This window comes from Hippocampus bargibanti, linkage group LG10 (genome assembly GCF_051943395.1).
Source record: "Hippocampus bargibanti isolate YZ-2025 linkage group LG10, ASM5194339v1, whole genome shotgun sequence".
Taxonomy (NCBI): domain Eukaryota; kingdom Metazoa; phylum Chordata; class Actinopteri; order Syngnathiformes; family Syngnathidae; genus Hippocampus; species Hippocampus bargibanti.
In genome coordinates, this window is record NC_142743.1 from 19,589,531 (window position 1) to 19,602,017 (window position 12,487).

A 12,487-nucleotide genomic window follows, 5' to 3' on the forward strand; every position below is an offset into this window, starting at 1 on the left:
GCACTTTGCTTCTTCAAACAGGAAAGACCCCGATTTCCAAAAGTCTGTCAATGATAATGGTTATGCAAGCTAACGTTATCATACGGAACAAACACACACACACACAAAAATATTAATTAGCTTTCAGCGTGTGTGTGGTTGCTGTTAATAGCCTTTCGTGAAATCAATCACTCAACTTTGGATACTGTTTCACTATGCATTGAGCTTCAAAGAAAGACATTTGTCAACACTTTCGTTATATGAACACAATATAATACAATAATGCTTAGTTTTTTGCCATTCTCACTATGATATGTTGTGGTACAATGTGTGGGTTTTACAGCAACACGTTTTGGAATGATTTGTATTTATATTTGTTGTAAGAAAAATAGAAAAGATGGTACATTTGCATTACTGTTTCTGTTCTTTATTAAATAAAAAATAAGAATAAATATCTGGTTTTTGAAAGCACAATAGTGTTGACAGTGCTGTATGTATATGTTAGCGATTTCCTTATCCTTATAATGATTAACAAAAACACATCTATATTTTTACAATTATACATACAAGTAAAGAAAAAAATAAACAACAAAGTTGTTCAAGTCTGAGAGTTTAAAGTAATGTGTATGTAATTTACATTGTATGCTAGATGAAATAGGACAAATGTGTTTTGAAGTCAGAGGTTATTGATACTTGGATGTTTGTTTGTTTGTTTGTGTGTTAATTTGTTTGTTTTTTGAGGAACGTCAACGTTTGTCATAAGTACTGTACTATATTTATACTTTGGCGAGCTCATTCGACTGTGCGGATGACGTGCACTCGTAACCCGGAAACGTTCCAAATTTCTAACCAATCACAACCATTCACTCACTGCCGCTGCTCACGCACTCTGACAACTCCCTACGTATGTAATGTTTTCTTCATTGTAACAGTTTTATTAACGTTTTTTAAATGTTTCGGAATTCCCCAGAAGTAATCATATGTCTCTTTGGGGAGTGAGACTCAATGACTGATATGTTAGCACTTTCAACTAGTTTTGGCATGCTCCATATCGTTGCTCGTCACCGGCATCAGGCACTCACACCACGATAGCTAGCGATATCAACTCACAAAGAGGTTTTTTTCAGAAATGTTCTTTAATACATATTGTCTGTTTTTTGTTGTGTAAATAAGTTTTTTTTAAGTTTCGATAGTCTTCTAAATCGGCCCGTATTGGGTAAATTGCCATTGTAACGATAAGTACAGTCAGGTGTAATGTAGTTAGCCATTCAGCTACAACCACAGTGCATTATGATGCATTATAGATGCATTTTTATAATTAGAAGCATCACCATATGCGACATATCTGTTCATTCTGGGGTTTTAAAGGTCACATTGTTATCTCTCAAGTAGTTGATTTCCAATCCTCTTCCCCCCCAGCATGGCTGAAGACTCGATGGAAATAGACGACTCTCTTTACAGGCAAGTTGAAAACGCAAGTTGTTTACTGTTGATGGGGATCTAAATGACCTCAATGTTATATTGGCAAGAGCAATGCTTTGGGTCAATACTGTCATATAAAAAGCACATTACTGTTCTGCTCCCTTTCCCCCTGTCTAGTCGCCAGCGCTATGTGTTGGGAGACAGTGCCATGCACCAGATGGCCCAATCCGCAGTATTTCTCAGTGGATTGGGAGGACTGGGAATAGAGATAGGTACTCTATCACACACTTGTAATATACATTTGCTGACCACAACATTAGTTATAACTACACAATTGTGGGATTATTGTGTTGGATAACCCCAATACAATAGCTTTATCAAAGATCCTGTTTTGCATCAATACTGCTATTTCTCAGTATCACTGTGCTTGTTGTTTACAGTAGTGCAGAGCAATACTCCATCTCTGATAGTTATTTGAAATATGTATTTTGTTTGCCATTTTGAACTGCCCCTGTGTAACAAAATTCAAAACACAGCTATGTGTAGTTGTACTGTACTGTACTCCTAAAATTATAAACATATTTGAAAGATGGAATATCAGTGTTGATCATAAATGGTACAATATTAGAATTGTGAAAAGCCGACAGTAAATGCCTTGGTGGGTAGTTATCAGCAGTTTTTTTAAGAGAGCTGTTTTATTTTTTCATTGAACTGTTCTTGTGTACCCAATGAGGGTTCTCTTCCATAAAATACTAAGCAACTGGAAATCTTACAATATAGATGTTTTTTTTTTCACAGCAAAGAACATTGTCCTGGCTGGCGTGAAGGTAGGCATTCTTTTTAGCCTGGGTAATATTGTGCAGCATGTTGGGAAGAGTGATTCATGCTTCTGCCCCACAGTCAAGAGATTCTGCATAGGTTCCAGCCTTCAACCAAGCCCCCCTGTGTGGAGTTTGCATGTTCTTGTGCTTGCTTGCTTTTTCTCAAGGTGCTATATATGGCTCCCTACCACATTGTAAAACGTGGTTGTTAGGTTCTGTAAAGACAAATAATTGTTCATAGGTGTGAGTGTGAATGGCTGTTTGTCGATTCTGTTTGTGCTTTGTGATTGTCTGGCGAACAGTCCGGGGTGTACACCACCTCTTGTCAACCATCAGGTCCATTTTGCCCACGTGATATTGAAAATGAATGAATATGATTAGTATCTTGTGGGGGGGATCTTATTGCTGCTATTGTTGAGACATTGTGAGCATGTACCCTATGTTGTATATTTTATAGGCAATCACCCTCCATGACACAAAGCTGTGTGAAACCTGGGATCTGGGGTCTAACTTCTTTATTCACAAAGAGGATGTGTTGAGCCAGCGGAAAAGGTAATGGGCCTTTCATATTTTCTCCCATATTAGAGTGATCCCATGCCAAGCTTTTATATCCTGTTTTTTTAATCCTTTCTTAAGGGCAGAGGCAGTTTGTCCTCGAGTTGCGGAGTTGAACCCTTATGTCCATGTTGACAAATCCATCTCCGCTCTGGATGACAACACTGATCTCAGCTTTCTCCAAAAGTATCAGGTAAGTGCAGGTGTACTGAATAGAATGACTAGAAAGTCCACTGTACAAGACCAGGATGTTCAACAAGGATATATATACGACTGCATCTTTTGAAATTGCGATGTTTAATATTTGACAACACTATTTTTTCTTAGTGTGTCATTCTAACTGAAGCCAGACTGAGCCTTCTGAAGAGAGTGAATGAGTTTTGCCGCTCACAACGCCCTCCCATCAGAGTAAGCCTAAACACAACTAACCAAAAAGAGATGGCTGTCCTACATATGCATTTCAACCAGAGTCTTTGAAATGTTACGAAAACTACACTGTCTCCGCAGTTCATTGCATGTGACACATATGGCATCTGTGTGCGGGTCTTCTGTGATTTCGGAGAAGACTTTGAAGTGTTGGATACCACAGGGGAAGAACCAAAGGAGATTTTCATCCAGAGCATCACCCAGGTCAGCAGTTACAGGCTCTCCACTAAATTTTCAGTGTGAATTTGGAGGACCAAACTGGAATTGAAACGTTGTTACTCAACAGTACCATAATGGTGCTACAAAATGTTGGAGAAATATCTCATTATTTAAGTCAATATTTTTACACTCAGGGGAATCCTGGTGTGGTCACCTGCCTGGACAACCAGCCTCATGGCCTCAAGACTGGCCAGAGTGTCGTTTTCAGAGAAGTCAATGGCATGGTGGAACTCAATGGCACTGCAAGACAGGTTAAAGGTATTTGTATTATTTCTGGCAAGACTGGTTTTTTTTCTGCAGATGTCATGATTGTGAAGTTGATTGAAAATTGTGTTATTTTACTTGTCTGTCTTCAGTCCTTTCCCCTCACAGTTTTGCAATAGGAGACACATCCGATCTAAAAACATATATACATGGAGGTTTCTTTGTCCTTGTGAAAACCCCAAAGATATACTCATTTGTAAGTCAAATGCATCAAATAATAATTAATGGTTAATAATGAAAAAAAAAACCTTTATGCTTTTGTCTCTGAACTTTTCTGAAACATTTTAGGAATCACTCGAGAGACAGCTGTGGGATCCTCAAGTCTTGATTCCAGACTTCAGTAAACCAGAGGTGACTTGAACCACGGGTGTTGGGGTTGCACGGCGGTGTATATTACAACTTACAATCTTTCTTTAGTCTCACAGAAATATCACACTGTCTTTCACATCCCAAAATATTGGGAGTTTCTTACATTTTTCGGTAGATGTCTCTGGGCTTATAAAGATTCACAAGTCTCTGACCCCAAAAAGGATTACAATTGGTCATAAATGGTTAGATCATGACAAAACACTGATTTTGTCTGCACATAGAAACTCAATTCACTTCTATGTAGTTCATTGACTCCAAGAGGAGCACAAAAACTGAGAATTAAGTGTGTTTTTCAACAACCTCTGGGGGATAGATTCCAAAACAAAATCAGTGAAATCTCTTGTGGCCCACTGTATTTATGATAATAAATAAAAGTAGACAGAAACAACACTTTTGCTGCGGCCTCACCAAAATTTGCTTGCCACTTCCCTATTAGGCACCGCTACAAATCCATGCTGCCATGTTGGGTCTGGATACCTTTCAGGAACAGCATAATAGACTTCCCAACCCTGGGTAATCAAACCTTTTCAGTATCCAATCTGCCTTTTGTATGGAAACATTGCATTTGTGTTGTGCGTGTGTGTGTGTATGTGTGTGTGTATATGTGTGTGCGTGTGCGTATTTAGGGCCTTGTCACATTAAGTCATGAAAACAAAATCACTGTATTCCACCAGATGTTTACAGGACACTGAGACTTTACTGAAATTAACTGAGGAAGTGAATGCCACACTTCGGAACAACGTAAGTGCCCCCTCCCCCCCAAAAAAAAAGTTAAAATGTTAGTTAATCGTACCTTGCTGATGTTACTGTTGCTACCTCCCTATAATTAGGCTCCTGTGAATGCAGAGTTGGTGCAATGGCTAGCGAGGACTGCAAGGGGGGCGCTTCCTCCGCTTGCGGCTGCTATAGGAGGCCTCGCCAGTCAGGAGGTTCTTAAAGCCATCACAGGGAAGTTTGCACCCCTACAGCAATGGGTAGGCATCATACTGTGATATCTCATTTGGATTTCAGAATCAGAAAGCCTTTAATAGTCGCATAATGGGGAAATTTTGCACTCTCATCTGATATTGCCGGCTAATAGTATAATGAGTTTACTTGTCTTTGGTGCAGTTTTATTTAGATGTCATTGAGGTAGTAAAGCCACTTCAAAATCTGCCTGCTGAAGAGTTTCTTCCTCGGGGAGACCGTTATGATGGACTGCGAACTTGTATTGGGAAATCATTGTGCGAGGAACTGCACAAGCTCAAGGTCTTCATGGTAGGTTTTGTCCAGCTCTTAATTCAATAAACATGTTAGTGCCGTCATATTGAGATCAATTTAAAATTCATGCTACTATTTCCACCCTTGCAGGTGGGCTGCGGCGCCATAGGCTGTGAAATGCTGAAAAACTTTGCCCTACTTGGAGTGGGTTTGGCTCAGAGCTCGGGCCAGGTGAACACTTTACTTCTGCTTGGTTTTAACTACTTATCAGTAATATAAGTAGTGAAAGGACAACCGACGTCACTTTTTTGTTTCCTAACCGACATCAGAAAAACGTTTTATAGCATCTAAAATACCCAAAACACACAGTATGATATTTTTAGTCAAATATAAAACACCAATAAAAATGACTTAGTGTCTAAAAAGTACTTCAATTTGAAACCGAAAGTGGAAGAAGGTTTCAGAAGGTCGCGCCCCCAATTTCGTGGTGTCACTGCAAGACGTTTTGCCTTGCTCGAGAATCAAAACAATGGCTTCAGATTCGGAGAATATGCTTTCTTGTTACTCATCCAGTTATGAATATGATTCAAATAGTTCTGAAGAAGAAAGCATACAGGTTTGCAATCGATTAAAGAATTTATTCCGTGTCATTTTGAGGCATCGGCTGGGAAATGTCGCACCCAAAAAAGGCAGAACATGGCGAGGAATTAATCAGCCCGTTTCCACAGGCTGATTAATTCCTTACATGGAGCTTTGTCACCCTTTTCTGCCTCTTTTCGGTCCTACACGACGTTTTCAGACCAAAGTACAGCAAAATGCATTGACGTGATGGAAGGACTGCTCCAATATGTCCTTTTTTCGGTCAGGGGCATTCCTTCAGTGACGTAACGTACGGACTCGTCACCAACTTAAAAACAAGACTTCCGGAATATTCAACGCGAGTCTTAAAACGTAAAATATAGCTATATGCGGTGGAATCTTTGTAAAATACGCTCAGTAGAAGTCATTTGAAGACATTTTACAAATTATAGACACAACTTGTCCGGAGACGTCGGTTGTCCTTTAAGTAGCAATCCTTACCGATGGAAAAAATATCCCATATTTCTCTTCAGGTGTGCATCACAGATCCTGACCTCATAGAAAAGTCCAACCTCAACAGACAGTTTCTTTTCAGACCACAGCATATCCAAGTGAGATGATCATTTCGATAAGCCGAGACATTTTCCATGCATATTCTTTTTTTTTTTAATTCAAAAGTTTGTCTCGGACAAACCCAATAACAATGACGTGCTAAACATTTTAAAAAATCACTATTAAACCCAGATTTAATTAAATACTATCACTATTCAGTCTTTCCAAACTCCCAAACTCATTTCAAAAAGTTTCTTCTTCTCCTTGATGTCAGAAACCAAAGAGTACGACAGCAGCCGAAGCCACTTTGAAGATCAACCCCGACCTGCAGTTGGATGCTCACCTTAATAAGGTGTGTCCTGCTACAGAGAGCATCTACAATGACTCTTTCTACTCAAACCTCAACCTGGTGGTCACTGCACTAGACAGTGTGGAGGCTCGGAGATATGTGGACAGGTGGGTCAAACTAGTCTGCCTCTCCAAGCGATCTCTGTGATCAATACATTCTAATAATATTATTAATAATAATAGTAACATCGCACCTTTAAATGGAGCCTCAATTTGTTTTTATTTGACTTGGTTTTCAGCCGCTGTGTAACTAATCAGAGAGCACTCCTGGACTCTGGGACCATGGGAACTAAAGGACACACAGAGATCATTGTCCCAAATTTGACTGAGTCCTACAATAGCCACGTGAGTATACTTGCAGACACACTTGTCTGCAAATGTGTACTCTTCAAGATACAAAACGAATGAATGAATCTGTTACTCACCTCGCCTTGTTCACCAGAGAGATCCGCCAGAAGAGGAAATCCCCTTCTGTACGCTCAAGTCATTCCCTTCAGTCATAGAGCACACCATCCAGTGGGCAAGAGATAAGGTGGACCCCCACAAAGATCATCAGATTTAATTCCTGCATTATACCAAAAAAGGGTGGTTGTTAATCTTATTATCTGAATTTTCTCTTTATCATCTAGTTTGAAAATGCATTTGCTCAGAAGCCCTCCATGTACAACTCTTTCTGGCAGACTCACAAAACAGCTGAATTTGTGCTACAGGTGCAAAAACTATCTTATATTATTAATGCTCACAATGAAGTGCTCCTGTTCCCATTGTTGCTTTTCCTTCTCATGATTTCTTTCAATTTGTGTACAGAAAATGCAAGCAGGTGAAAGTTTGGAAGGCTCATTTGAAGTCATTAAACTGCTTAACAGGCGACCTCATCGTTGGGAGCAGTGCATAACTTTGGCCCGGCTGAAATTTGAAAAGTATTTCAAGAGAAAGGTAAGGACTCTTGCAACATCCTTATTTTGAAAACTACTGATATGTTCATGGATAGTGCATGTGTAATTATCCGCCTTTTAACATTTTGATTGAAATGATCTCTTCATGTAGGCCCTGCAACTTCTGCATGCTTTCCCACTTGATACAAGGTTAAAAGACGGAAGTAAGTTTTCAACAAATTCCCATAAAAGCGGATTGTCCACTTGGCAGCAAAACACATCACGGTCTCCATTTGTTAGGTTTATTTTGGCAGTCTCCCAAAAGACCGCCAGCGCCCATTGATTTTGACTTAAAAGACCCCCTGTGAGTAAACTGCTTCCACATTACCGTTCTAGTGTACTGCTCATTTCATCTTACAACTCAATCTCTCCTTTATCCCTACAGACATTTCACCTTTATCATCAGCACAGCCCGACTCTTTGCTGCCATTTATAACATTCCCTATTCAGAGAAGGTGGGTCTATCTGAAATAGTGACAGAGGAAGTCACAAGTCCAGCAATATGCAAGATGTATACAGACTGATTCTGATTCTGATTCTGATTCTGAGACTGCTTCATTGTTTGTTTGTTTGTTTTCATTTTCGGCATGCAGGATCTCTGTGAAGAGGTGGTAGCTGAAATCCTCTCTCAAGTGAAGATCCCTAAATACCTGCCCACTGTCAAAGTATACTTCAATATCACATGGATTTCACCATCATGGATAATGAACTCAATTTATCTTGGTTCATCTCCTTCACAGTGTATCGAGACAGACGAGGCGGCAAAGAAGCCTGATCAATTGAAGATGTCTCTAAGCAGTGAAGAGGAGAGAGCGGCCATCGGGCAGCTACAGTATGCCATTGCTGGCGACTTTGTCAAAGCAGGTTTGTCTTCAGATATTTATAATGATGATTAGCACCAGGTTAATGTGTCGATTTCTGCATTCTGTAATGAAGGTGCTGGCTCCACGGAGCTTACAAGTATCAGTGCCATTTGAGCGTGGCAATAAAATTGAGACCATTAGCATTGTCTGAAAACTCATGACAAAAAGTTAGCGGACACCCAGGCAGACAACTCTGAAAAGTTGCCTGCCCCATTTTTTCACAACTTGAAACACAATAAGACGACTAATTGCAAAAAAAAAACCCAAACAAACATTGTTGCGGAGTATAAAGGATTTTTTTTAATTAAGGAAGTACCTACCACAAATGCTCCCTTGCTGAAGATTTTGCTCCAGTTGTCGTTTGTCGTCATGGTGCACAATGCAATGTTTGCGTTGCGTTGTCTGCTCAATGCCACATGGACTCCTCTTTCTAAGCGGCTTTCAAAACTCTCAAGTACACTTTATAGTCATGGTATGGTCCGAAGCACGAAACAGGCTTCAGATTGGCTGCCGTGCCGAGTATGCAATTTGCCAAACGAACGTTCGCTTGTCAATTTGCACGGCAACCAATCAGAAGCCTGTTGATTGAAATGATCTCTTCATGTAGGCCCTGCAACTTCTGCATGCTTTCCCACTCGATACGAGGTTAAAAGACGGCAATAAAAATGAGACCATTTAATAAAAATGAGACCAGTATGCAAATTGCGTTTAAAATGTGTTTAAGTGAGATAAAGAGCTTCATGTAGTGCTTTTCTGCCATGTTCAAAACTATTGAAAATTACCTTTTGTTTTTGATTGTAAGCTAAATGGGAAAAATGAATGGAAATGTTAAAGCAATCTCATCCGGCCTTAGAACGGAATGAACATATTTCCTGCAACTCCAAGTTTGGTCGTTTTCTCTTGCGATCTCTAGACAGGTTGCAGATGTCGCCGCTGCAGTTTGAGAAGGACGACGACAGCAACGGCCACTTGGACTTTGTCACGTCGGCATCAGCCCTGAGAGCCAAAATGTACTCCATCGAGCCCGCCGACAGATTTAAGACCAAACGCATTGCCGGCAAGATAATCCCTGCTATCGCCACGGCAACAGCGGCTGTGGCTGGACTGGTGAGAATATGCCTGAATACAGCGCCTTCAATCTCAAAATAGCTCTTCAGAATGCTCATACATAATGCGGTACTGGTCATCTATTCAATGACTTATTGTGCCTTAGGTCGCCCTGGAGCTGATCAAGATAGTTGGAGGCTTTGGCTTTGAATCGTTGAAAAACTGCTTTTTCAACTTGGCTCTCCCTGTCGTGGTCTTCACTGAGCCGGCGGCTGTCAAACGGTCCCTCATCAGGTAACATCAACCACGTTCTTTTTCACATACGTGACGAATTAATTGTATTTCCATTCATTTCAATGTGGGATAAGGATTTAAGATACAATCGTGTTCACCCAACAAATTATACTCATCTCTTAAAGGACAACCGCCATCACTTTTTTGTTTTTTAACTGACATCAGAAAAACGTTTTATAGCATCTAAAATACCCAAAACACGCAGTATGATATTTTTAGTCAAATGCAAAACACCAATAAAAATGACTTAAAGTGTCCAAAATCTGCAAAAAAATTGAGCTGCAAATTGGGCATTGTCAGAAAGTTCCCAGTTCGTGACATCACGCCAAGACGTCTTGCATTTCTAGTGAATTAAAACGGCTTCAGATTCGGAGAATATGCTTTCTTGTTACACATCCAGTTATGAATATGATTCAAATAGTTCTGAAGGGGAAAGTATACATGTTTGCAATCGATTAAAGAATTTATTTGTGCCATTTTGAGGCAACATTTGGGGGAAATCTCTGACCCAAAAAAAAGAGGCACAAAATGGCGACCTCCTGTGGCCACCTCTGTTTCTACAGGCTGATAATTTCCTTATATGGCGCTTGGACACCCTCTTCTGGCCTTCTGGCGGCTTTTGGGTGCAACACGAGGTCCCCAGACCAAACATATACATACCATGTATTCCGCCCCAAAAACAGACAAAGTGCAACCTGCCTCTCAGCCTCAAAGTTTTCTATGAGAGAGGCTCCGCCGGCTCTCCTGAAGTGACACCAAAACGAGGACAAGGATTTTAGAAAAGTGAGCAGTAATGTTGTGAAATCCCCATGATGTCTTTCAGGGAGAACATCTACTTTTCCATCTGGGACTGCTGGACTATTAGCGGTCATGAAGACTTCACCTTGTCCGACTTCATGAATGCAGTCAGGGTGAGAAACAAACTAACTCATATATTTACATTGCCCCCCCCCCCCCCCCCCATTTTTTCATTACGAACTTTCTTCAGTGCTTATGTGCTTTGTTTTATTTCAGGAGAAGTATGGGATTGAACCCACAATGGTCGTCCACGGTGTGAAGATGCTCTATGTGCCTGTGATACCCGGGCATTCGAAAAGACTTAAACTGACGTGAGTGTTTCATTGAGAAAATGTTCTTTCATTACTCTGCTTCGATCGGTAATCAACATTTTCTTCAAAAAGTTTTCATCTCCCTTATAATGCACAGGCCAAAATCTGTTAATGACAAAATCTCTTAGCAGAATTGAGAGCATTGCACACCCACTTAAAGGAAAACCGACGCCTCTGGACAAGTTGTGTCCATAATTCGTAAAATGGCTTCAAATGACTTCTACTGAGCGTATTTTACAAAGATTCCACCGCATATAGCTATATTTTACATTTTAAGACTTGCGCTAAATATTCCGGAAGTCTTGTGTTTGAGTTGGTGACGAGTCCTCACCCTGCGTCACTGAAGGAACGCCCCTCACAGAGAAAGGACACATTGTAGTAGTCCTTTCATTCACGTCAATGCATTTTGCGGTACTTTGTTTGATCTGAAAACTTCGTGTTGATGGAGAAATTAGAAGGAAACATAGAAATAACGCGATGGTGAATCCTTGTGTTGTATCAAGCATCTATTTGATATTCGCTGACAAAAATTGTAAGGAATTTTAATCAGCCCGTTTCCATGGACTTTGTCGCCATCTTATTCCTCTTTTTGATTTTTCCCCCCCACCCAGATACCTCAAAATGACACGTAATAAATTATTTAATCGATTGCAAACATGTATGCTTTCCTCTTCAGAACTATTTCACTCATATTCATAACTGGATGAGTAACAAGAAAGCATATTCTCCGAATCTGAAGCCATTGTTTTGATTCTCGAGCAAGGCAAGATGTCTTGGCGTGACACCACGAACAAGGGGGCGGGACCTTCTGAAACTCGCCACTTCCGGGTTCATTTTTTTTTGCACATTTTGGACACTTTAAGTCATTTTTATTGGTGTTTTGCATTTGACTAAAAAATATCATACTGTGTGTTTTGGGTATTTTAGATGTTTTTCTGATGTCAGTTAGGAAACAAAAAAGTGATGTCGGTTGTCCTTTAAATAAACTTTCAAGTTTATGTCCTTCTTACTTGCGACATGCATAACAATACCAAATGGCCCCCTTATGTTTTATGTGGGCAGGATGCAGAAGCTGATAAAGCCATCGGCGACCCGTCAATACGTTGACCTCACGGTCTCATTTGCTCCAGAAAGAGCCGAAGATGAAGATCTCGCAGGTCCTCCAGTCAGATACTTCTTCAGCCGTGATGATCACCTGCCCTGACAACGTCCCATTTCTTGTCACCTTCATGTACGCCGTCAGAATGACCAGGGAAGTGATCACAGCTCACACTCCTCCTCCTCAGCCTTGGTTTCTGGTTTCCTTCTCTCTGATCCAACCAGAGGAACGTGAAGGTCCCTGGGTAGCACTGAACTGTATTTCTGTACATACAGTATGTTCTCTGTTTGTTTTACTTGTGATGATAAAGTGGACAGTGCCGCCTGTGTTGATGCCTTAAGACCCCTTTTTGTTTGTGGTACTAAACATGGATTTAAAAAAAAAGTATTGACAGAATCTTGAAAAC

The 12,487-nt window shown here is 40.4% G+C and overlaps 1 protein-coding gene across 1 annotated transcript; it reads left to right on the top strand.

Moving 5' to 3' along the window:
• Positions 1–840: 840 nt before the first annotated feature.
• Positions 841–12,409, top strand: uba6 (ubiquitin like modifier activating enzyme 6). The gene is made up of 32 exons (XM_089005756.1): positions 841–883; positions 1,399–1,440; positions 1,579–1,673; positions 2,200–2,228; positions 2,680–2,774; positions 2,859–2,970; positions 3,105–3,185; positions 3,285–3,407; positions 3,557–3,680; positions 3,779–3,882; positions 3,975–4,037; positions 4,492–4,568; positions 4,730–4,796; positions 4,886–5,029; positions 5,166–5,312; positions 5,406–5,486; positions 6,368–6,445; positions 6,661–6,842; positions 6,974–7,079; positions 7,177–7,266; positions 7,364–7,444; positions 7,542–7,670; positions 7,782–7,833; positions 7,910–7,973; positions 8,055–8,124; positions 8,263–8,334; positions 8,410–8,533; positions 9,446–9,639; positions 9,746–9,873; positions 10,697–10,784; positions 10,888–10,982; positions 12,045–12,409. Exons 2-32 carry the CDS (start codon positions 1,400–1,402, stop codon positions 12,184–12,186), a joined length of 3,078 nt encoding a protein of 1,025 aa, XP_088861882.1. The 5' UTR covers positions 841–883; position 1,399; the 3' UTR covers positions 12,187–12,409.
• The last annotated feature ends 78 nt before the right edge of the window (positions 12,410–12,487 follow it).